General features: G+C 38.4%; 1 protein-coding gene across 5 annotated transcripts; it reads right to left on the bottom strand.

Annotated features, from left to right (window-relative positions):
* Positions 1 to 372: 372 nt before the first annotated feature.
* Positions 373 to 21769, bottom strand: ANKRD46 (ankyrin repeat domain 46). Of its 5 annotated transcripts, XM_087706811.1 has the most exons (8): positions 21541 to 21767; positions 17932 to 18018; positions 17030 to 17100; positions 13908 to 14248; positions 10004 to 10162; positions 9764 to 9862; positions 3762 to 3899; positions 373 to 2285 (listed from the first exon to the last, which is right to left on the bottom strand). In XM_087706811.1, the coding sequence occupies exons 4-8, from the start codon at positions 14216 to 14218 to the stop codon at positions 2069 to 2071; spliced, it is 924 nt and encodes a 307-aa protein (XP_087562937.1). In that variant the 5' UTR covers positions 14219 to 14248; positions 17030 to 17100; positions 17932 to 18018; positions 21541 to 21767; the 3' UTR covers positions 373 to 2068. The 5 variants fall into 5 exon arrangements, with proteins under 5 accessions (XP_087562937.1, XP_087562935.1, XP_087562936.1 ...); XM_087706809.1 differs by lacking the exon at positions 17932 to 18018 and having other exon boundaries at positions 21444 to 21769; XM_087706810.1 differs by lacking the exon at positions 17932 to 18018.
* Positions 21770 to 24574: the final 2805 nt, after the last annotated feature.

Genomic DNA, 24574 nt, shown 5'->3' with positions numbered 1-24574 from the left:
ATAGCCAATTCTTTCAAATACATTGTAAATACCCAAAACAGGTTCATTGGAAAAATCAGCTGCAATCCTAGAATTTGCTGGTATCTTTGTTTTATGTCTTGTTTTGCTTATAATATGGTTCAAATAAGTTAAATTAATATTATTCAGAAATTGCTATGCATTCCTTCTGAATGAAACTGGCTATATTAATATTTAATTATATGTTTTCTTAAAATGAATCTTAACAAGCAATCATAATTACTGTAATTTGATGTTGAGAGATGAGAAATCTGTAATGGATCTGTACAAAAAGTGACCATGAAGAACTAGATTTTATTATTTGCTTTCTTGAGTTTTCTTGATTTAAAACTGTATCATAAATAGAAACATACATGTAGTTTATACAAGTTTATTTGGAATACCTTGGCATGCTTAGGATACAATTAATAATTAAATTAATAATTATGCAGTGTAAAATAGAAAAGAAATAACATAACATGAAAGTTTACTTTTTACAAAAAGACATCCCAAGGCTATAATTCTTCTAATAGTTTATATCTTATTTCTGCTGCATTCACTTTTGAGTAGTTCATTTGTTCCTGTCTGTAGTATTGAATTTGCTATTTATCATTTTAAACAAAATCCTACAAACTTCAAAAAAAGAAATGCTAAATTGAAAATCCACATGTCCTTAAAAAGTTAGAACTTTGGCTTGATTGTGTTTAGGATGTTTTGTTAACATTAAAAAAGATTCTAAAACTGGGGTATCTATTTCCAATGTTTCCTCCAATGTTAAGTGAACTACAAAATATATTACAAAGCATTTTACATAGAAGACTACACCTTACCACAAAATTATATTTCATTAGAATGAGGGTGAAGAAAGTGTAAGATAAGCAAATCGATCACTTCTTTCAATTTCTAAATTTTAAATATGGTTTATTAATTACTTATTTGGATATATAAGAAGAGAGGTCAGCAATCATTTTCTCTCTTGCCTGGATATAAATAGAACTCGATGAGACAGTGTATGCTCCAGCACATCTGGATCCATTTTCAGAATTTTCGGTTCAGCAAAAAACCAGACATTACTTCCTGCACCACTAAGTGCCTGAACTATCAATCTTAGTTAGATAATCTTAGCGAGGTTATTAACGAGATCCTATATTTAGGTATATTATTAATTTACTTCAAAGTAGAGTTTTAAGTCAGGTCTCATTTTACATATACAACAATACATATGTTAAGAGATTAGGACAATGAATTCATTGCAATTCAATTACTTGGAAAATTAGCTTATAAGTTTATAAACAGGGCAAAATAAACCTTTTCACAATCATGCCACAAGTTTACACAATACCTCTATTTAAATTTTTCAAGTCATTAAGATCATTTTTGCTTACTTCTTAAAGGAAAGAATTCTCCCCAATTTTTTTTAGGAAAAATTCCTAAAAGTAAAAAAAAAATGTTTTATTTAGTTATTAAAACAGTAAGTATTGATATTTCCCAATTCATTTGGTTTAACTAAATGTTGGTTGTGTTTCAAAGAGATGAAAAACTCTTAATATTTCAAGTGGAAATTATGGTAGTGTAAAAATCTTCAAGTGCTGCTTCTTGAAAAGTATGATATATGCTTTCTTTACCAAAAAATATAAATTAGTTTATTTTTCTGCAGGAAATTCCTTGTAATTATAGAAAATGGCCACTTTTAAAGACCCACAGTGTAAGACCTGATTTTATAACAATTTTTAGAGACAGTCTAACAAATTGATTTCCTGATCATAAACATCTGCGTATCAAGGAAAAGCTTTCAATCACTTCTTTATATTGTCATATTTTATCAGCAGAGCCTACAACTAATGATAATCCAAGAAATGTTAGATGCAGTTGATGAGTACTTTAACTCAGTAATGTAGCTAAGACTAGTGCATCCTTATTTTTGTAAGCGGTTCTTCACAACAGGGGGTGGGTGGGGGGGTGCGGCGGCATTGTGTGTCTAAACCTTACATGCAGCTACCAATATATGCCCCATAGAGAACAAAGTGAGACTTTACAAATAATAGTAGGACACTATTAATTTACACTGCCTTTAATGCAGCAACTCAGGCTGGTTCTCCACAAAAGGGAGCACTCCACTAACATAGTACGCAATTCCAAGAGACAGCAAAGCAATGACAACAAGCAAAAGCAGCACTCGCCAAAAGCCCAGGTCCTCTACGAATTCTTGCCAGGTTGTTCGGAAGCTGGACAGAACACCTTCCCCTTGTTGCAGGTTGGGGTTGAGGAGAGAGTGGCTTTCCATGGCACTGTGAAAATAGAAATAAAAAGATCCCTGAAGACAGAATTCGGACACCAAACATTAACCCTGACCTACTTATAGCAGAAACAGAGGAAGAAAATAATAGGGCTACCATTATATTCTAAGAGAAGAAAATAATAGGGCTACCATTAAGATTAGAACACCTAGACTTCATCTAAACTCTTTTTTTCTGTGTTTTGCCAGCATTATAAATGTTTCAATGCTATTTCCAGCAGTAAAGCATGTTACACAGGAATTCAGTTTATTTAACTAGAAATACATTACCATATTTTTTGGAGTATAAGACACACCTTTTTGCCCCTCAAAAGAGGGTGAAAATTTTGGTGTGTCTTATACACTGAATGTAGCCCCATCCACCCGGCTCCCCTCACCCTTTGGCCTCTGCCTCCTAGTAATTTATCTCCTTGCAGCAAACGGGGAAAATGGGGCTTGCGGAGGCTGCAATAAGCTATAGCAATCCCTGCAGCCTGAAATAGGTGATGATCAGGAGACATGCTTAAACTGAAAGTGAAACAACTATACTAGATAAGCACATCAATTTTAACAGCATTTCTACAAGTATAGTCTGAAATGTAACACTACAAACAGTGTATATTATCTGTACTGTTTGCTGTTTGTTGCAAGGAGGCAAATTGCTGGGAGGCAGAAGCAGATTTTTCCCCTTTTCTTCCCCAAAAGCTAGGTGCGTCTTATACTTCGGAGCATCTTATACTCCGAAAAATACGGTGTTATTTGGACTACTCCAAACTGCTCCATGCCACAAACCCCAAACATATACCCAATTTTATTGCTCTATCACATAGGCCAGTGTTTTTCAACCTTAGCAACTTTAAAATAGGTGCATGTTAACTCCCAGAATTCCCCAGCTGGCTAACGTACTTTACTGGCCTCTTAGGAGGAAGGCATAACTAATCCATTTTAAAAGTTTCTGGGCTGTTTGTACAGCTAAAATAACTACAAAATAGAAAAAAGCCAGTGCTGTTGTCCCAAATCCATTAAAAAATAATTCCAAAATGAAGGAACATCCCAATTCTTAATAGTCTTTTAATGCATAAAAAGAAAGGAGGGGAAGGGTCTTCAGGTCTATTTAAAAGAAAATAGAAATATATGTGAACAAAACATGTATGCGTAGAACTGATGTCTATAAATGAGCCACCACTGAGCAGGCCATAGCCAACCATAAAATTGTATCTGCCACACTCCAGTTGAGCATAGGGGCCATGATGGTGAACCTATGACATGCATGCCTGAAGTGGCACGCGGAGCCCTTTCGCCTGGCATGTGTGGCATCACCCACTCCTCTCCCGGGTTTCTGGTGCGCATGCATATGCGACGATCAGCTGGCCTTTATGCATGCGGCAGTGCCGGAAACCAGGAGAGCTGGTCTTCAGTTTTCTGGTGCAAGCATGCATGCCAGCCAGCTGATTGGTGCGTGCACATGCGTGGCAGTAACTGGAAGTACCTTTTCTGGTGCGTGAATGCCCCCTGGGCAGCTCCTCTTCCTGGTCGCTGCCCAGATGAGCATGCGTGTATGCACTCCCTTTTCGGCACTTGGTGACGAAAAGGTTCGCCATCACTGGCATAGGGCTTTGACAGCTCCCTATATGTAAACAGAAGTAATCCATCAAATAATCCAACTTTAGGCTTTAATGATCAAAACGAGCACTTTGAACTGGGCTCGGTTGTAGAAGGCACACAGCTCATTTAATATAATATTGGATTGACATGTTAGGAATGCTAAGCTACCGCAAGCATCTGGATAGCTACAATTTGCAAAGCGAGAAACTTCCAAACATTTTTAAAAATTAAATCCATATGGAATGTATTATATTTCTCTAGCCTGAATGTTTCCAAGGCACAGCAACTAAAGTAAAACCTTTCATCCGTAGATTGACTCACAGCTGCCCTAGACTGAGAAAAGGTAGTCTTGTTACTGTAGCTTTCCCAACAGCAACAAGTCCAGGCTTATCCCCAAGTTACAAATTTGGGTCTTCTGAGGAAGTGGAACTCTATTCAAAGTTGATGGTACAACACCAAATAGTTAATCAATTTGTCTTATTTGGATTAATTTTCAATTAATTAATTTTCATCTTCTCTAAAACTGTCTCCAAACATTTGTGATCTTTGGCAAAAACAAGAATTGTGAACCATCTATATATTAATTGTCTTCAGTGTTCTTTAGCAACAGCATTCTAGAGGTTAAATAGTCCAGGGGCAAAATATGGCATCCAGGGGTGGGCTTCAAAAATTTCAGCAACGGGTTCTCTGCCTGGTTGCTGGGTGGGTGGGCGGGCCAGCCAGGGGTGGGATTTGCAGGTTCTCTGAACCGGCCATAACGTTAACTACGGGTTCTCCTGAACCCAGGCGAACCCGTAGCAGCCTACCCCTGATGCCATCTCTCAAATCTTGAACTAACACTAAGTTATCTGTACTAAATTTTTCTGACCAGAAACGACCCCAATGAATGCTAGTAGTGTTCTTATGCACAGTGTTATTAGTCCCAATCCAGTAAGATCAACATTGCGATAATCAACATCAAAGGCTGCTGCAAGTTGCCCATCAGGACAGGCCAAGTTATCACTAACAAAGCTATCCTGCTCCCAAGCTAAAAGTTAGGGAAGGTGTTTCTCCAATAATCAATAATTTCCAAAATTATATGGATTGAACATACTCTCATTCTCTCCAGAATCTTTCCTAAGAATAAACTGCCCAAATTTGATTAGTTCTCCACCAGTACATATCTCTGCATTTCTAAGATCAACAAACATCGCCTCTTTCCTCAATAAAACATTAGCTACTTTTAAAGGTACAGATAACAACTTGCCTCCAAAAGTTGTGGGTGCTCCAACACTGGAGGTTTTTAAGAAGAGATTGGAGAAACATTTGTCTGAAATGGTATAGGGTTTTCTGCTTCAGCAGGGGGTTGGGCTAGAAGACCTCCAAGGTCCCTTCCAATTCTGTTATTCTGTTAGTTCTGACAGGAGTCACTGCCTCTTGAAAATTCTGTATTTGAATGGGAATTATCTACCCAGGCCTGGTTTTTATAAGAATAAAAACATAAAAGAACCCCAGAATGACCATCATTCAGACTTCAATAAGACTAAATGATGGTGGTCATTCTGAGGTTCTTTTAAGTTTTACTCTTTTATTCTGTATGCTTTTATCTTTGTTTTTATTTATGTCTGATGTATTTATATTGCGATATGGTTTTAATTATTATTTTGGATGTAGGCCAGCAAGAATCACTTTTTGTAACATATACAGCGTGTGGGTGGGTGGGCGTGTAGGAATATATTTATTGCTTGTTAAACTATTTGGCAGAATGCTACTTTTGTGTCTTTTATTTAAATAATATTTAATTTTTTTTTAAATTAAAAGGACACCTGAACATTAGGGAAGGATCCCAAAAAATTAACTGAGGTTACAGCAATGGGTCTGCAGCAGAGCATAATAAATTCTACTCCCACCTCCACTGTGAAAGCTGACTAGGTGACCTTGGCCAAGTCACTCCCACTCATCCCACCCCTTCTCATAGGACCTTTGTTGTGGGGAAAATAGGAGGAGGAAGGATATTAGGTAGGTTCATTGCCTTGAGTTATTTATAAAAAATAATAAAAGGCAGGATTTAAAAATAAATAAATTGGAAGGAATTATCACCAGAGATAATATGCATAAAGTACATGCCATTCCCAAACTTCTTACTTTAGTTTTTAATACAGTATTTACTTCCCTAGAAAGCTGTTTGTAACTGCAGAACCCATTGTTCATTCTTGTGAGAACAGAAATAAGGAGGGAGCTTTTTTATATAAAATAGAGAAGTATCCATTGGTGCATGACAGAAAAAAATGGTTAAGACTCAGACAGTTAATCTATAACCACTATAGAGGTTAAATGAAGGTATAATATAATCTAAGCAGAAAGGTTATGTGGCTGTTGAAAACAAAGTGGGCTCTTTTAAAAAAAAATATAGGAAAACTGAGTTGCAGAAACTACTTGTATTATCGTTGCAACCAAAGTGACCTCCAAATACTATTTGGAGGTAATAGGACTGGAATATCAGCTATTTTGAAGACATATGGAAGTGGCTAAACATTTCTAATAGTCTTTCTGCTGGTAAGAAAAACCATTTTTTTTTAAATGTTACCAACATAGAGGTTGTTTTTTAGTTGCAGACCTCTCCAAGGATATGTACAAAAGCAGAAAACATCTTCAGGGTTGAAGAATAACAACTGGGCACACAGCTTCAACAGCTATTATTTGAATTAGAGAAATAAAGGCACTTAATTTGATGGCAACAGAAAGAAGAAAAAATAGGGAGGAAAACAGTATCAGGCAAAGGCGGCCTCCTGTAAGAATTTGTTTTTATATTACAACTTCAACTGAAGCATACAAATTTGTCTGATTCTTAGACATAAGAACTGCTGACTGACAAGGGTCTATAGAAAAAGATACTTAAAATACTTTAACCTGATTTATAGGGAAATTGGAAACCCTTGTTTAGATTCCTTCAGCAGAATAAGATATTTTTCCCCTGGTAAGTTACATAGCAAACCTAAGCTTCGTTTTACAGGCATTTTTTTTCTTTAAACACACTTTCATTAGGTAAAGATTTCCCATCTCGTTGAATCTGACTCTGGAAAACGGGTGTCAATCTCGCAGCGTCACGTTGCCGTCACGTGATGTATCACAACGTTTTCCCTTCAAGGAGCTGGGGTGAGCATGGCATGCGCGTGACGGTCTGACCCGTGAGCCGCCAGTTTGACACCCCTGCTCTAGAGGATGGTGCTCATCTCCGTTTCTTAGCTGAGGGAGCCAGAATTGTCTGAAGACATTTTTCATGATCATGTGGCCAGCAGGACTATACGCCAAGGCATACAGAACTCTTTTTATCTTTCCCACTGAAGTGGTACCTTTTTATCTACTCGCATGTGTGTGCTTTTGAACTGCTAAGTGGGCAGGAGCTGGGACAGGTAATGGGAGCTTGCCTTTCATTAGGTACATGTTATTAGCAGTAGAATTAGTACTTAGACTTATATACCGCTTCACAGTGTTTTATAGCCATCTCTAAGTGGTTTACAGAGCCAGCAGATTTCCCCCAATAATCTAGGTCCTCATTTTACTGACCTCGGAAGGATGGAAAGCTGAATCAACCTTGAGCCGGTGAGACTCGAACTGCTGGCAATCAGCAGAACTAGCCTGCAAGCCTGCATTCTAACTACCGCACCACCACTTACAAGCAAACATTCAATTAGAATTACAACCACAATTGGGACCAGAATCTCAGTTGTTGAATAAGGTGACTTATTGATGTGTCATGTGATTGCTTTGCTCAACAAATGCAATCCCTGCACTCCCAACTGCAGTATTTATGAGTCACCGAATGGACAGAAATCCAGGTAAAGAATGCAGGATGACTTAAGGGGGTGAGAGAGTCCTTGGGTCTCCCCCTGAGAGTTGGAGGAGGGGCTGTGGACAAATCTCTCTGCCACTCAAGGACTGAAAATCCTTGAGTCAATTTTCAGCTTCAGAGCACAGAGACTATAACACCCCTTAGGTCTCCCTTACCTTACCCGGCTGTCTCTCTGCTCTTCCTGAATTCTGGCATTTCTGCAGGATTTTCAGCCCCTCAGAAGAGACACAAGTCTCTGTGTTCTGAAGTTGAAAATCCTTTGTGGCTGAAAACCCTGTTTGGTTTTTGGCAAGGGTCTTTTTAGCCAGCCCCCAGAAAGACTAAAGTCTAAAGTCTTCTTGGCAGGCAGCAGCAGCTCACAATCTTCCCTGCTGGCTTCCCTATTAGCTTGCTGGGGAAGCCAGCACGGAAGAAAGCAAATGGCAATCATATGACCGTGGGGCACTTGGCAACCAGTCGTAAGTGCAAATAGATTGCCAAGTGCCCAGATCACAATCTTGTGATCACAGAGTCTACTACAGCTATAACTTTGGGCACACATCCCTTCATTCAGAACCATTGTACTTTCAAATATCATTGAATGACCGGTCATATGTTGAAGACTATTTGTGTGGGGAAAAGAAATTACATTCAGTTTCTAGTTGAGAGAATTTTGAAAAAAGATTACGGAAAAAACTTAAGGAAAAAGAAAACCCCATCAATAATTCTCTGTTGCTATTTTATAGAATAAAAGAAACGGCTTGTGTTTTATTGAAATAGCTAAGACTTAAATAATGACTTAAAAATACTGTCTCATTCCACAAAGCAACATAACATTTCTTGTAATGAACTGACAGAGAAAGAAAAAAGCTTAATAAAAATATACATATGTATGCATTTATTTGTTACATTTATAACCCTCAGAATCAACTCCCAAACTGGAAATGTACGTAAGTACAAATGCTGACTAGTTAAGTCACACAGAAAGAAATTTACAAGGACAGTAGTTTTATCACAGTTAATTCTTAATGCAAAAAATGAATTCATCCAAACCAATGTTGATTTATCATCTGCCTGAATATTTTATTTGGCAATACAACGCTTAGTATACTACAAGGGTGGGCAGTCTACAGTCTGTGGTTCCTAGATCCCTGCATGCAGCCCTACAGAATTTCAACAGCAAAACATTTCCCATTTCTAGTGGAAAAGAAAATGAATTAATTTAAGCTTTGATATAGGCTTAGCCCTCCTAAATAAAAACCAATTCTGAAAATCTAGTGGGGAGGGGACCTTGAAAATGTTGATCCTACCCACAAACATTTTCTGTCTTTTATTATTCTAGGCCTTGGCAACCCAAGTATTCAGACAGAAAATAAGAAGTGACCTTCCAGGCAAAAAGAAAAAAAAGTTTCATAATAGGATAATACTAAATTCTAAAATAATGAAACTAGACTTGTAAACTTGAGCAAGGTCCCTCAACTTCCCAAAATAACAATACTGAAAGAGAAAAGAAACTGAAAACAATCTTGCTTTGTTTTAACCCTGTCTTATCCAACTATATGTATGTTCCAGCTTGTTTTGTTTAAATATGAATCATTAAGATAGGTATATCTACCTATGTCCAAAGCAAGGGAGATGGGGTGGTGAACATTCAGTCAAAGTGCCAGAAGCAACAGCTCTTTTCTTTGCTATCTATCTAAGAATGCTTAACTGCATAGCATGCAGTTGTCAGAAAGCTGTAAGTACAACTTCTACCTACTCAAGGTCTCACAATGTATTTGCAAAGGCATAGCTTCCTTTAAAATAGCAGAGGATTTTTATGAGTCATGTGATGTATGTACCCATAGCTTTTGTATGAAAAAAATAGCCCACAAGTCACATTTGAGCTAGACCACTTCAGAAAGCAGACTGGAGCTCAGTGACTTCTCTTTTCAAACAATCTACAATTTCAAATAATCTCAAGGAGAAAGAAAAACTAGAACCTTCCCTCCAGCGTTGAATTTCCTATGTGTAAGTACTTATTAATTGTACAAAGGACTGTCAAGTCATATTTCAAGTCAAAGACAATGACTTACTCCAAATATGCAATTTGAGCTGAGTCCTGAAGTTCATTGGCCATGTGACAGTCCAACTTCTTTAGAACTCTTTCCAATGAAGAGTCTAAACATCTCCAACTACAAAATTTGGGAGAAAAACGTCACATAATAAGCCCTGACCTTTTCCACTATGCAGAATAAGCTCCACATAAGACAATTTTTCCAATGATGTTTAGCCAGTAAAACAGAATCAAAGCAATGGGGGGAGGGAGGGCAAACCTTTCACTTTCAGCGGTCTGCATTGTTTCCAGCTTTGAGTGTGCCCCTCGGTTGAATCCTTTCACTTCCTGCTCTTCCAAAGATTCAAGCAATCGAATCACATCTTTATTTACTCCTCTTCGTTTTGCCAGGACAAGAGGGGTTGCCCCTTGATGATTGCTATGTAAAGTGGAAAAAGGGAAAAAATGGTAACAGAACAGCTTCTATCTGAAAAATATATACATATCAACTGTATGGGGAAAAAATGTTTATCTTAGTTTATTGGAAACTGTACCTCATTACTTTTCATCCACAACTCTGAAAGTGCTTGAAGTAATAGGGCCATAATTGCAGACAATAACAGCATGATAATAATCTGGTTGAATTTGCATTAAATTGCATTATACCTGAAGTCAAGCACTTTGTTCTAACAGTTTGACTTTACTTCCTGTGTTACAAGGATGTTATATTCTTCTGGATTTTAAAACAAAAGGTAATTTAATTAAGAGTCCTTTGAAAAGAAAGCTGTTGATAAATTGCTGGAAGTCTCCCACAAAATGATAGCAGTTGCTTTCTTTCAATGAAAAGCTGAAGATCTCTAGTAATAATACAAATATGTAAATAAATCTAGCTATTCTATTAAGCAGAATTGATTAACTAGAGCAGGGGTAAACCTTTTTATACCTACCGCCTACTTTTGTATCTCTGTTAGTAGTAAAATTTTCTGACCGCCCACCAGTTCCACAGTAATGGTGATTTATAAAGTAGGGAAGTAACTTTACTTTATAAAATTTACAAAGCAGAGTTACAGCAAACCCCCCACCACCCACCATGAAAGCTGGAACGCCCACTAGTGGGCGGTAGGGACCAGGTTGACTACCACTGAACTAGAGGTAGAAATACCTGAATCTTACATATGTTTCAATTGCATCAGATTTAAAAGTCAAGAGTATGTGTAAAATGATTAGATTTTGTAGGAGATTAGTATATTACAGTATCAGGTAATCTCTACCCAGAAATACAACAATATTTGGAATAATTTCCTTCTGAAATTTCTTAATTCTTTGTACATGAATTGGTCAAAAAAGAACTTGTGAAACTGAAATTAGAACTTTATTTTCTCTATATTATGTTTTAAGAATTCAAAAACAGCAGGTATTTGGAAGATATTGCCTTATTTGATCACACTTAATTATTTTTACAAATAACTCAAAGCAGTCAACACACACCCTATTTTCCCTGAAATCTCAGAACTGACATTATAAATAGCTATTTCTTTTTTTAAAAAACCTACAGGTATTCAAAAACTATAAATTTCTTTTAACATGATCCTTAAATTATAATTTACCAAATAGCTCTGTTTACAATCCTTTACAATATTAGCATAACTTCCATTCTTGTTCACTGAAGCAGGAAAAAGTCAATTTTATGTTATAGTTGCTACAGGGAAGCCACTTTGACAGCCTACTAAGGCTCCACCTATTATTGCAGTTTTAAAGTCTGTCTCCTGCCATTATAGGCTGTCTTGACTTAGCGACCATACCTAGGACACAACTGTACCAGGGGTGGTATTCACTTACCTTCCCTACTAGTTCGCAAATGTAACCGCTCATGTGCTCAGCCTTCCGCGCATGTGCTTTGGCTAAAAAAAGTGCCTAAATGGGATGCCATAGAGCCGGGGTGGGTGGGCGAGGCCACACACAATTTCTGCTACCGGTTCGGGCAAACCAGTCCAAACCAACAGAATACCATCTCTGAACTTCAGCTTTCCTTTGCTTTACGATCTGCAAAGATCATAAATACAAGGATTGGTTGCAAATAGCAATAGAACTAAGACTTATATAACACTTCATAGGGCTTTCCAGCTCTCTCTAAGCAGTTTACAAAGTCAACATGTTGCCCTGAACAATCTGGCTCCTCATTTTACTGACCTCGGAAGGATGGAAGGCTAAGTCAACCTTGAGCCAGTGAGAATTGAACTGCTGGCAGTTGGCAGAATTAGCCTGCAATACTGCATTCTAACCACTGCGCCACCATGGCTCATAAATTTTTTATCACCATCGTTACTGCAAATGGTCACTCTACAAAGCAGTCACTAAACTTCCTACTCTTTCTTAAAAAAAAAACAAAAAAACCCAAGATTGAAAACTTTGGTGTTTGTTTCTAAAATAAAAATGCTAAGGCTTTTTTTACATATACAAAGTACTACGGACAGTCTTCGGTTAATAACTGCTCTCACCAACTGTTTGAATTTGCCCTGGCGCTGAACCAATGGTACTTATTATCAGTCCTTGGAGTTCCAGTCATTGCAGTGTCTCTGTGGTCACGATCCGGGTGCTCAGCACCCGGCTTGCAATTACAACACTGCCACTTCCTGCAGTCAGATGGTCGCCATTTGCAATCTTCTTTGTTGGCTTCCAACAAGCAAACTCAGTAAGGAAGGCAGCAAGAGGCTGCAAATGGCAACCAGGTGATGTTGCCACTCTTAACTGAGGACTACCTGTACTATAGTGAATAATTAAGATGCGTAGTTGGCTTTTTAGTTTTATTCCTTATTGAAGCATTTTTGTCTTTTTTAATTTGAGACAACAGAAACAAAAGGGAGAAATAAAAGCAACTTTTAGGAAAGCACTATTCAGAGCTAAATTGGCTGGCTTTATTTACACTTAAATAAACTCGGTAATCGGTTTACTTTAAATTCAAGTGTCAAATCACATTCAAGCTTTAACATTTGTACTTTCCACTTTCTTCAATGTTTATTTGCTATTTAGATGGTAAACAAGGCAGTCCCACCAGGATTTTTTTTCATATGGCAATAAGAGTTTCAGTATTGATTCTTCTTTGAAACTTCTGTTCCATTATCAAGAAGTCACTCCCAAGTTAATTATGACAACCGTTGCAAAGTTCAAATAAGTATATGCTAACTCATAAGTTTCCCCTCTTTTGACACAACTTAGTCATCACCTCCAAGCAAAATACTGTAACTCAATATAAAAATAAAAAACAGAGGCTTAGCGTCAATCATTTAAGAACAATGGTTAAGTTTCAAACCACTAGGATACATGAACCAAGAGGTCAAAGAACAAACAATTCTGGGATTATTGTTAATTGTGTTTGTCAAACAGCTATTTATCCAGTACACTAAGTGCTTTTGTCTGGACAACTGGCATATGACAGATGCTAGGAGCCTGGTAGAGTGAATATACAACATTTCAGAGAAAGATTGATTCATACATTCTGAGAGCTGGTTGGGTGAGGACTGAAAAATAATGAAACAGAAAGGACGTCTTGAACCAGTTCTCTTTACAATTGGAATAAATATACATATATTTCAAGTTATTAAAAGAGGTCAGTTATTTTGAGGTATCTCCATGTCAGGGGTTGGCATCAGAATCAGAACAATGTCATGTACGCACTTGCTTTGGAGGAACCAACGCAAGTGTCCTCAAAACGTTGCCGGACTGAAACATCAATCCTGATCACTAAGATTAAATGTTTGGCAGCTATATTGTAATTGAAGCAGCCTGGATAGTGCTGGAAATGTTCACTGCTTGCTGGTTTTTTCATAGCTCCAGTGCAACGTGATATAAACTCATTTTTATACAGAATGTTTGTGACAAGAACACACTTTCAAGAATAGTTACAAATAATTTCTATGCTGACAGTATCCCCCTGACCTGAAGGAATCATAGTGGTAAGTGCTACCCCAAAAATACAACAGAAAAATTATCAAACATATTTTGTCTTTCTATTCATAGTAAAAGTAGCATGTAGAGTGGGCCAAAGGCACTTTTGTTAAAAGCTTCCACAATCCTGAATCTTTGATGAATAAGGATTAAGAAAGCTGAAATATATTCTCAGGAGCTATTTAAAGTGTTAATAGACAAGACTGATTTTTAGGCAACCGGTAGAGAGATAACCTTACCAAATATCTATCTTGAGTCCATTGGAGACGAGGAATTGAATGGTATCAACATGTCCACACAGATGAAGTGCTGTGTTACCTTGGTAATCTGTGGCCAAAAGATCACCCCCAAATTTGTGCAACAACTGAGCAATATCAACATTTCCTCGAGCTGCTGCTAAGTGAAGACCTGTTCGGCCACGGTTGTCTCGGATGTTTGGGTCGAAGCCACTCTCCAATAGCCTTTTTGAATAGTTAAAATCTCCATCAATGCAAGCTTGTAGCAGAGGCACATTTGTTTGGGAAGAATCATTTACAAACACGTAAGACATGACTGAATGGGAAATGTAGCCAACCTGCAGCTGAAAATGAAATGGAAGAAATTGCGAGCTTTTGTTAATAAGAATAGTGTCAAAGTTTTAAACAATTGTTTTTTTTTTAAATAAGAAAAGCTATTGTTTAAATGCAAGATCCGAAAGTTGAATAGTATACATATGATGCTCTGCACTATTTTCAGAACAGAAAATATTTTTAGTACTTTTGATGGTATTACATTTGTGATTCTCTCATTTTTGGGGATTTAGTTTTGGCCACTATAGTGATGATTGCAAGGCATTCTCCAGAATATTGTACTTTGATCCCCAGGTTTACACTATAAATAATATACAAATTCCTGAAAAAAAAGAGAGAAGAAATATACTTTTCTTCAATTGTCAAAAAAACATTAGACTATGTACAGTGCTCAAAATTTTGTGAACCCTTTTGAACGTTCAATATTTCTGCATAATTTTTTTTATCATTTTCCTCAATAACTATACAATTTTAATCTATTTGTTTAATTGGGTTTTTATATAATTTTAGGAATTGTGTGAAGAACAGATCATACTTAAGGTCGTCATATTTATGCAGAATAACTAAAAATTCAAAAGGGTTCACAAACTTTTAAGCACCGTTGTACCAGGCTGTCTCAAGTTAACTTAATGATAATACAAATCAGAAATTCTTGTATTTGCTATTAATAACACCACTTTTAATGGGATTATTTCCTCAGGGAACTGCTTGTTATTTACATCAGAAATTGTTAATTCAGGCAGAGGAGTTGACTAGCAAGTGCTAAAAAGATAGGTATGAATCTCATCAGACTTGCCGAAATAACTGCTGCAGTATTTTTCATTGAACATTTTTTATTTACATAAATAGTTTTATTCAACTAAAATAGCCAATGAGCGATCAGGAAAACAAAAGCAAAAATAGAAGATTTGATTTATACATCCTCTTTCGTTTTCAAAAGGAGCCTATGTGACAATCTGCAGAGACTAGCAACAGCTGTGGTTGGCAGGATGCACTTATGATCTCTCTTAGGCAAACAGCAGCTGAGAAAGATACGGTTTAAAGTAAAAGGAAACTTGGCACTAGTGTGATGAGAACACCCACCGTCTGAGTTTATGAGCTTTACAATAAAGTTCCCAAGTTTTCTTGGAGATTCCGTGCTATTATTGGATGGCTGTTTGCCTTTCTCCATAATCAGAGTGAACCCTGCATATTTCATTCCTATGAGAGGTAATAAACGGTGGTCAGAGTATTTATTTAGTTGTTGCCTAGCAGAAAGCCCAGGACTGTGCTGAGAATGCTGATTAAGGTCAATATGCTGCTTCTTTTTCCTGAAGAGGTTTTTTTTTTTTCCCCTAGTCGTGGCTGGATATAAAAGCTTTGTCTTTATCCTTGCCTAGCAAAAGCTGAGGCCAAGATATCTTTTCTGCTATTTGGAGAAGTGCTGGAGGATGAAGGAGTTACTATAATTTATGGCTTGGTTTGGAAATGATGCCAAAAACTGCAAAATCCTGCCAGGATTTTTAACTATATATATTAATTGTTCTGGTTTTCTAGGTCAGCCAGATAAAAGAGGAGAAGCTTCAACACCTTAGTCCAGGGAAGCTTTAAAATATGATTCTTCAACCAGGAGGAACAGCTGCAATTTCCAGAAAAGCTGCCATTTATATAAGAATTAAAAGTATTTGATGACCCTGATTCATTAAGTGAATATCATTTCTCTACTCAAAACTTTTCTGTCTGCACTTTACCACTAAAGCGAAGAAATGACTTTTCTTAACATTAGAACAAAGCGATTAAACCAGTGGTTGGGATTCAAATTTTTTAACTACCTGTTTTGTAGGCATGGCATGGCTTGGTGGGCGTGGCATGGCTTGGTGGGCGTGGCAGGGGAAGGATAATGTAAAATCTCCATTCCCACCCCACTTCAGGGGAAGGTTACTGCAAAATTCCCATTTCTTCCTGATCAGCTGGGACTTGGGAGGCAGAGAATAGACAGGGTGGGGGCAGTCAGAATAGGTATTTATCAGTTCTCTGAACTACTCAAAATTTCTGCTACTGGTTCTCCAAAACTGATCATAACCTGCTGAATCCCACCTCTGGATTAAACACTATTCCAGCTTTTTAAAATTTCACAGAGCTCTGCATTTCGTATCTTGTACCAACATAAACCAACATAAACTCAACCTTTTTGAATTAGCTACTTTGCATAGGACATTAAACTAAGGAGAACAGTGAGTACAATTTTAGAATATATTAATTGAAATATGTCACAACTTTCATTTTTGCTATTTGTATTTGGAAACAATTCCTTATCTAATGTAACTACCTTCTTTTTAACAGCGTTAACAGAAGTTAAGTAGCACTAACCGGACCTGAGAAATTTTATAGAGCTTGAGCTCCCTCTAGAGGCCTTTATTGCTGTCATGTCAATTCCATCTACTAATGTGAGAGAACAATAAAAAGGTATTAAAGACTGCCTTAATTTCCAATTTCCACTATGGAATTTTGGTGAACTGTAGAGTTAGCTAATATCTCAGTGGAAGAAACTCGGGCTTCTTTCATCATCCTCATCAATATGTTACAGCTGAAAAATTCACCCCAGCTTTTCTAGCCACTATAAACTAAACTTTCAAATGCTTCTATTATCTAAAGATGAACAGCCACTCTTTCAGAGTTCACAAATCCACACTGGTTGCAAAAAAATAATAATTGTTAATCACTTTAAAACCACCACTTTAAAACCATTGTCAAGTAGTAAGATCTTTATTAAGTTACAGCTAGCAGTAAAAAAAAAAAAGTTAAAATCTTGCCTTCAGCAGGTGCAAAATATGGTCAAAAACTGTTAAATCTGCTCTGACCCACTTTACAGTCCAGTGCACATCTATAACAGAAAAGAAAATTTTTGTTAAAGATATTCAATTTTCTGATAATATTGTAATGTATTAAATTAACTAAAAAACCAACCAACTTTTTCATTCCCTTCAACCAGGTTGCTTGTAGCAGTATGTCACCAATCAACTAAAAAAATTAGTTTTCACTTTACTTATGTAAAGTCTGCATAAGCAATACTGTGAAGCTTACAATCAGTGCAGTATTCCACTTGTAATAAGGAATTAATCATTAAGTTTGACATGGGTAGCTATAATTCATTTGCTAAATAAATAAAATGGAAAAGCTCAAATTACTCTAAAATCAAATCAATTTCTGATTCACCTTTCTCATCATACAATGCTTTCAAATGCCACTCTTGTAATATAAATATAAATAATTTATATAAATATATTTATATAAATTATAAATATATTTATAATTATATAAATATAAATCTTGTTTCAATGCAATAGCATATGGATGGATCTAGATTCCTTCTATTTTCTATAACTTCACTGCCTCATGAAAGTGATTTCTCTATTTTTGCTGCTCTGTTCTTGTTAACCTTTCCTCAAAATGTGAAGCAGCGGGAAAGAGCTCTTGTGGGTAATCTGCAGCTCAAAACCAAATGGAACAACAATTTACATAGGACCAGACATAACAAGGAGACTGAAGCATCTAAGATTATTTGCTGGGCCAGATAGACAGGCGCCTCCTTTGGAAACTGGAGGTCAGATAAGATAAACTGCTATCCGACAAGTCACAAGTTGCCTGGTATATTTATTATTATTTTATTGAAGTGACTCAAAATTATTCCCCTTCATCTGCCCATTACACTTACGTGATAGCCAATCTTGGTTTCTAGCTATTACAATGGGAGTGTTTGTCTGGGTAATATTTTGCGTTGGCAAGCTTCAAATGCACAATTCTGCATGATAGTACAAACTTATTTGTTTACTTACTTTCAATATCTATATGCTGCCTGCTGTCCCAAGCTATAAGTGGCTTACAATAAACGATTTAACCCTCTCCTTCAAATACATATAAAAACAAAATTATAAATAAGTCATATGTGCTGCAGACCCCACCGGCATATTATATAAAAACACTCTCCCTCAGTGCAAGATGGAAGAAAAAAGATTTTTCAAGTTTCCTAAAGCACATGAAGGATGAAGCAAATTGAAGTGCTAAGACAAGGCAATTTAAAAATGGGGACAGTGGTAGAAAAAACACAGCTCCAAGTTCCCATCAGATAACAATCCCACAGGGATGGGACTTGGGAGAATTGACCCAATGACAGGTAGGTTGGACAGGTAGGTAAATGCCAGAGAAGAGGTATTCTCTCAGATAACCAGGAACAGAGCCTTGTAGGGCCTTAAAAAGTGATAACCAGCACCTTGAATCATACCAGGAAACTCACTGGCAATTAACACAACTTCCAAAGCAAAGAGGTCACCTTTGATGTTCCTTGATCTGCCCAAAAGGGTGAGATCTCCAGATCTTGATAATCCTCCATACCCTGGATTAGCAGTTCCACTGCATCCCTCGTTTAGCACTGAGACACATTGCTGAATGTCATCCCTACACATTGATGGTATTAGACTGTTTACTGACAAATTACCTCTCCTAGGATTTTATGTAAAAATAAAGTAAGTGTTAAAAATAAGTGGAGAGTGGACCCTATCCACTTCCTCAGGTCTCACAGACTGAAAATAATCCCATATTATATCCCAAGAGAAAACCAATTCATGGATACTCACTAACTAGAGTCTAACTCCGACCAAATGTAAGCGGCTTTGTCCACTAAACGTAATGAAAATTTATCACAGCGCTCTTTAGATAATCCTGATTACTCTTTGCTAAAAGGGAAAGGGTTGCCTTCAATAGGGCTGCTGGGTGGCATTCAGCCAACATAATAAGCCAAAAACAATTTTTTTGTAACCTAAATCTCCATTATGTAGGCTTGAGGATGATGTCATACCAATCAGGCTCAAGACAAATCTTTGTCCAGCAGTACTCTAATCATTTTCTCCACCACTTCATTTCCTAGAGCAGATCAGCACACAGGGAGGCCACTCCAGTACAATCCGATTATTCCAAACCAGAAATTCAGCCAAATTTCCTGCCAAGAGATCTCTGAAAACCCATTAAATCTATTAGAAACTTGAGAGAGGCCAATCTACTAGGTCCCCCTTAATGTGGAGTAGGGCGCGATGACAAATTCCACAGCAATCAGAATAATCTGTCCACGACAAGCAGATTACAATATACAATCCTCCACTTTCAGATCACATCTTGTCTTCCACAAAACACAGATCTGGTGTGTGATTTTCATATGCACTGAGCTCACAATAAGTTGGATCTGTTCCATGATTGTCATGGCTGCTGTGAACTGAGTTGCTCCAAACTCCTTGTCAAGGTGAATCATGTAGAATTCATCCAGGACTAGTAAGTGGGGAAACACCGTTGCTACTAGGCAATCAGGTTAAACAGTCTTGGAAGGGCTGCCATGTGTAACAGGAGGATTTACTTGTTTATTAGATATATATGCCACCCATCTTGCTGTCTGAGGCAGCAATAAACTAGAACACCCAACTTGCCCAGCCACACAAATAAGACCTCAAATCAGGCTATTTCTGGTCTTGCCTCTCTAGAAAGCAACAGAGTCTTGTGGTTGCCAACAACTAGCCTCCTCTTCTCCCGCCCACCAGAACCTGAGTGGGCAAATTTCCACGAGAACCTCCCTGCTTCTCCCACTGAAGTTTCAATAATACATTAATATTAACTGTGTAATTCGAAAATATTTTAAATAAGAACGATTAAAAACAAAAGTAGAATTAGCTGTCCTATCTGATGTTTTAGAAAAACCTCTAATAAGAAAGATTTCTGGTGTATGTTTAGTATTTATTTGTGAATCCATTTTACTATTACTTCTTTCTACTGTGCATGACATTCCTCCCTCCCAGAATTCAAAAAGATCAAACATTCATTTTAAAAAAAGGCGATGATTTCTACCTATTTCAACATAACATTGTGTGGTTATTATAAGATGTAGCTCCCAATGAATGAAGGGATTGCTACTGAAGAATGGAAGACGTTATGATGGATATAGAAGATATATTGCAAACCATCCTAATGAATATTATATGTTCACAATAAATATTCCTCTGATGAGCTTATGGTCAATAAAATAATTATTTGCCTCTTTTACTATGTTAGCATAGTATATTTAAATATAACCCTAACTCAACCAATATGGTTGCTGGGGAAAGTGCAAATAGAGTAAAATTACTACCTCCAAATATTTTAGATGATGTCATAGTTTTGAACATTAGAAATTTATAGTTTTCTTGTCATTTCTACCAGCATATCCTGAATGCATGGAGGCTTTATATTGCTAGAGTGATATTTATGATTGTATAACTCAATGTTGCAGAAGTCACATTATTTAGAGAACTTATAAACAAGAGAAGTGTAGTGATTAGCAAAACTTCTGGTAAGATAAGAACGAGTTTTGTAAACTTCCAAAATTAACAGGGGAATTTTGAGGAATTGATGTTAATACATCTGGAGGTTGTCAAGATTGGGAAACATTGAACTGGGACTTGGGTTCAATAGTTGTAAAACGAAACCCAATAAATATTGGTATCCACAGTAAAAGTAAGGAAAATATACACCTGTCTTTAGTTTCTACACTCCTGTGTTTGAATGAGCAGTTATTTAAAGTATAATTAAACATAACAGCAGTAAAATATGAGTTGAGACAGACAGAAAAAAAATACAAACATACAAAACATTTTGTAAACAAACACATTAACACAGAGACACCCTGAAGTTAAAAAAGAATCCTTTTTTAAATGAATGAGCAAAAATAAATAAGTTGTAGCAATTTCTCATCAACAGGGTCTTTATGACGGCGATATTATTATGCATTTGAGTCTACTAACTCCACCTGAGATTATTTACAAGATCGCCTAAAGCTCATGATGAAGGGGAGAGGATTTTTATAAACAGCTTGCCGAACTACAACTCCCAGCAGCCTCAGCCAACTTGGGCGTGGGCGGCTGAGGCTGGGATTTGTAGTTCGGTGTTGATTGAAAGGCCATAAAGCTCCCCATCCAGTGAAATGTAACCAGTTGCTAAACCCGTTTCGATATTGATATTTATATATTTCTTGGGGTTAAAAGAGAGCGCGAGTCGCCGAGGACATTTCTGAAACGAATATTAGTATTTCCAACCTGCAAGCAGGATGTTATTATTATTTTGTTTTAAGCACGACCCTCGCTCGTCAGAAAAACGTATCCAGGCAAGCCTCGCAGGCTGTGAAACCAAACGGCGGCTGAGTTTTTCTACCTGGCGTTCCCATGCCTCGCTAAACCACCAGCACCGGCTCCCTCTCCAAGAACTCCCTCTTCCCCGTCCGCCTCCTCAGAGCAAACCCGCATCTAACCGGGCAAACGCAGCGGAGGGGGAAGACTCGGGTCGCCCAACTCGAGTCCCCAAACCGGACAAAGGCTTTTTTTCCCCCCCGAAGGCGATTCCGCGGCGCCTCTCCCGCTTTCTTCAGCGATGGTCACTTCGGCGGCGCAGAGAACCGCTCCCGAAAAAGCCAGGCCCCGCTTTAGAGCCAAGCGAGACGCGGCGAAGCTTCCCCGCAGCTCCCGAGCCGGCACTTCCGGTTCCTGGTCGCAGCCTTCGTGCGCGTGAGTGGCGGGAGAGCGTGGAACTGGGCGGCGGAACGCACAGATTCTTTGGGGGAAAGGAAATGGGCTAGTGGTTTGCGTGGCTTGGGGAAGAAGCTATCACGGGCCTAGAGGTTTCATGGTAGGGATATTCAATAATGGACGGATTGCGTGCCACCAACGTAACGCCACACCGAACGCCATCAGTATGCTAAACAAACGATTCCCTCGCCACTGTCAAACCATTCACTAAGGCTGCATTGCTGTTACTATTAGTCTTCTCATCGTTCCTATCACCCGTCTCCTCCCACTCATGACCGCAGGACTGTAACTTTGTTGCTTGTATCCTTACGATTTATATTGATATTGTTTCCTGGTTGCTTATTGTCTATGCTATGACGATCATTAAGTGTTCATCTTATGATTCTTGACGAATGTATCTTACCTTTTTATGTACACTGAGAGCATAGGCACCAAAGACAAATTCCTTGTGTGTCCAATCACACTTAGCCAATAAAGAATTCTATTCTATTCTATTCTATTCTACTCTAAGTCGGTATTGACACTTTGATTGCGTTGACTTTGTGTGCCATCAAGCCGTTTTCGACTCTTAGTGACCACATGCAGTAGACAAGGTTGCCTCCGTGACGGTCTGTCCCTAAGAGCACTCATCTCCACCAGGAGTCCATCCATCTTGCTGCTGATCATCATCTTGTTTCCTTTCTTTCTACGAGCCTCCCCCCTGCCCCCAATAGCTGGCTCTTTACATAAGAAGCCTGAAGTAGGATTGTTTGAGCCTGGTGATTATTGGGGTTTCAATTGAGAATTCTGGATTCTGTGTGTAAGTGTATAAGTGTAAAAAAGAATAGAGCTTTAATGAATGAAGGCGCCCAGCCCAGCCCAGCCCAGCCCAGCCCAGCCTCCCAAAAAGAGGTGTGGGATTGACTCTTTTTGGTCCAGATTTGCTTTTATTTTATTTTATTTTATTGCATGTTTGAAAAAGACTTATTATAAAGAAAGGCAACCCCGAAAAAAGCAGCTTATTTCTCAGCCATTTTTTTTGCCCCCCCCCCCCCCTTTTGCTGGGAAATCTTGGGCATTTAATAGCGAAGGCTTGCTTGCTGGAGCTTCGTCAAGGGACCGTTGCTGTGCCTCCCAAGACTCAAACCCCGCAACCTCTTTGGGCTTCTGCGTCGCTCTATCCAGGCAGCGAAGAGGCGATGCAAGTGGCGCCACCTGCAGGTCGCCTGATACGGGAGGCTACCGAGATTCTGCACTAAAGCAAGAAATTGCTGCCGTTAGATGGCGGAGAAGCCACGAGCCCGGTGGCGTTTGAAATAAGACTTCCTACGCTGTAAAACCCAAATCCAAGATGGAGGCTAGACTATAAAGTGACGTGAATGTACATCTGAATGCCTCCTGGATGTTCTCCAAGGAAGAAGCTCTTGGGAAGGAATCTGATTTTAAAGTATCAGGTCCTTACCCCCTTGAAGTATGAATCAGTGAGGGATTCCCCGTGGGGGCATCCATATTTCATGCATCCATCCGGACACAAATGGCATAAACAGCCTGTGGTATTTGCATTTTTGTGTGTGATGAGTTGTAGGAAGTTAAAACCCACCCCTCTCCTAGAAGAATGAAATATCCGGGGAAATATTGAAAAGGCAGAATATTATATTTCCCTGGATCAGAAATGGAGAAACATTTTTTTAGGTAGGAAACAGACTCACTCTTAATAGCGCCCACTTTTGTCAATGGGCCATTAAAATGCCCGAGCCAGTTTATTCTACATAACAAAGATCTTCCCCCCCTTCCGCTCTAGGGTGATGGGATTAAGGCAAGATAGTATTAGCCCTTTACCAGTGGTGGGTTTCAAAAATTGTTCGAACCTACTCTGTGGGTGTGGCCTCCTTTGTGGGAGAGGCTTGCCGCCCATGTGATCGGATGGGAGTGGCTTGCTGCCCATGTGACTGGATATGAAGATGCCGAGGACAGTTGTCAGAACCACCTTAAATTACCTCACACACAGTACTGGCATGCATAAGAATATGATGTAAACTTGTTTTTTAAAAGGCATCTTTGGTTTGCGTTAAAACAACTTCAACATACGCAATGTTCTGATTGCACCACAAATGCAGTAGTCATCCTTACCTTTCACAGAGGCACTGAATTTTATAAATATGAGCATGATAGTGTAGAATAATCATATCCAAGAACCAGTGGTGGGTTTCAAAAAATTTTGGAACCTCTTCTGTAGGTGTGGCCTGCTTTCCGGGTCCACTGGTGGAACCTCTTCTAACCGGTTCAGTAGATTTGACGAACCGGTTCTACCGAATAGGTGCGAACTGGTAGGAACCCACCTCTGCCCTTTACCCATCTCACCACAGGGCACCTGGGAAGAAGCAATGCTCAACCAAATGTGGACTCAGCCTAGAGAGCTGCCCCTGCATGGCCCCATGGGAGTCTGACAACCAACCAGAATACAAGATCAAGATCAAAAGCCAGAGAGGGCATAAAACCAGGGACTTTCAGCATCTCACTCTCTCCTTCACCCAACATCTGGAAGCATGTGATCCCCCTTTTCTGTTCCGGAACTCAAGCCATGAAATCCTGTCCGCCATTAATCCATCTTTCCAAACAGCTTCCATGTTTCCAGTGTCTTTTGCCCCACTTGGAACCAGTGACGTGCAGGCAGGAAAGGCAGAGCCTCACCACTGTCATCATGAAAAGAAAAAAAAATGTAAAAGGAAAAAGGCTGAGCTAGTTGCTGCCAGAGTCACAGTGGATGACTCTGCTTAGTGC

The sequence above is a fragment of the Thamnophis sirtalis genome, unplaced genomic scaffold (assembly GCF_051295495.1).
Source record: "Thamnophis sirtalis isolate CommonGarterSnake01/CBP01778 unplaced genomic scaffold, rThaSir2_p1.2 scaffold_2, whole genome shotgun sequence".
Classification (NCBI taxonomy): Eukaryota; Metazoa; Chordata; class Lepidosauria; order Squamata; family Natricidae; genus Thamnophis; species Thamnophis sirtalis.
The sequence above is the reverse complement of the archived record's forward strand: the minus strand, read 5'-3'. Positions and strand labels throughout refer to the sequence as shown.

Excerpts from the sequence above, each read along its gene's own strand:
- ANKRD46 (XM_087706809.1), bottom strand. Across the intron at positions 9,863-10,003 it reads CAGACCGCTGAAAGTGAAAG|TTGGAGATGTTTAGACTCTT; the intron begins GTTTGCCCTCCC and ends CAAATTTTGTAG. Across the intron at positions 2,286-3,761 it reads GCATTCACGCACCAGAAAAG|TGCCATGGAAAGCCACTCTC; the intron begins GTACTTCCAGTT and ends CTATTTTCACAG.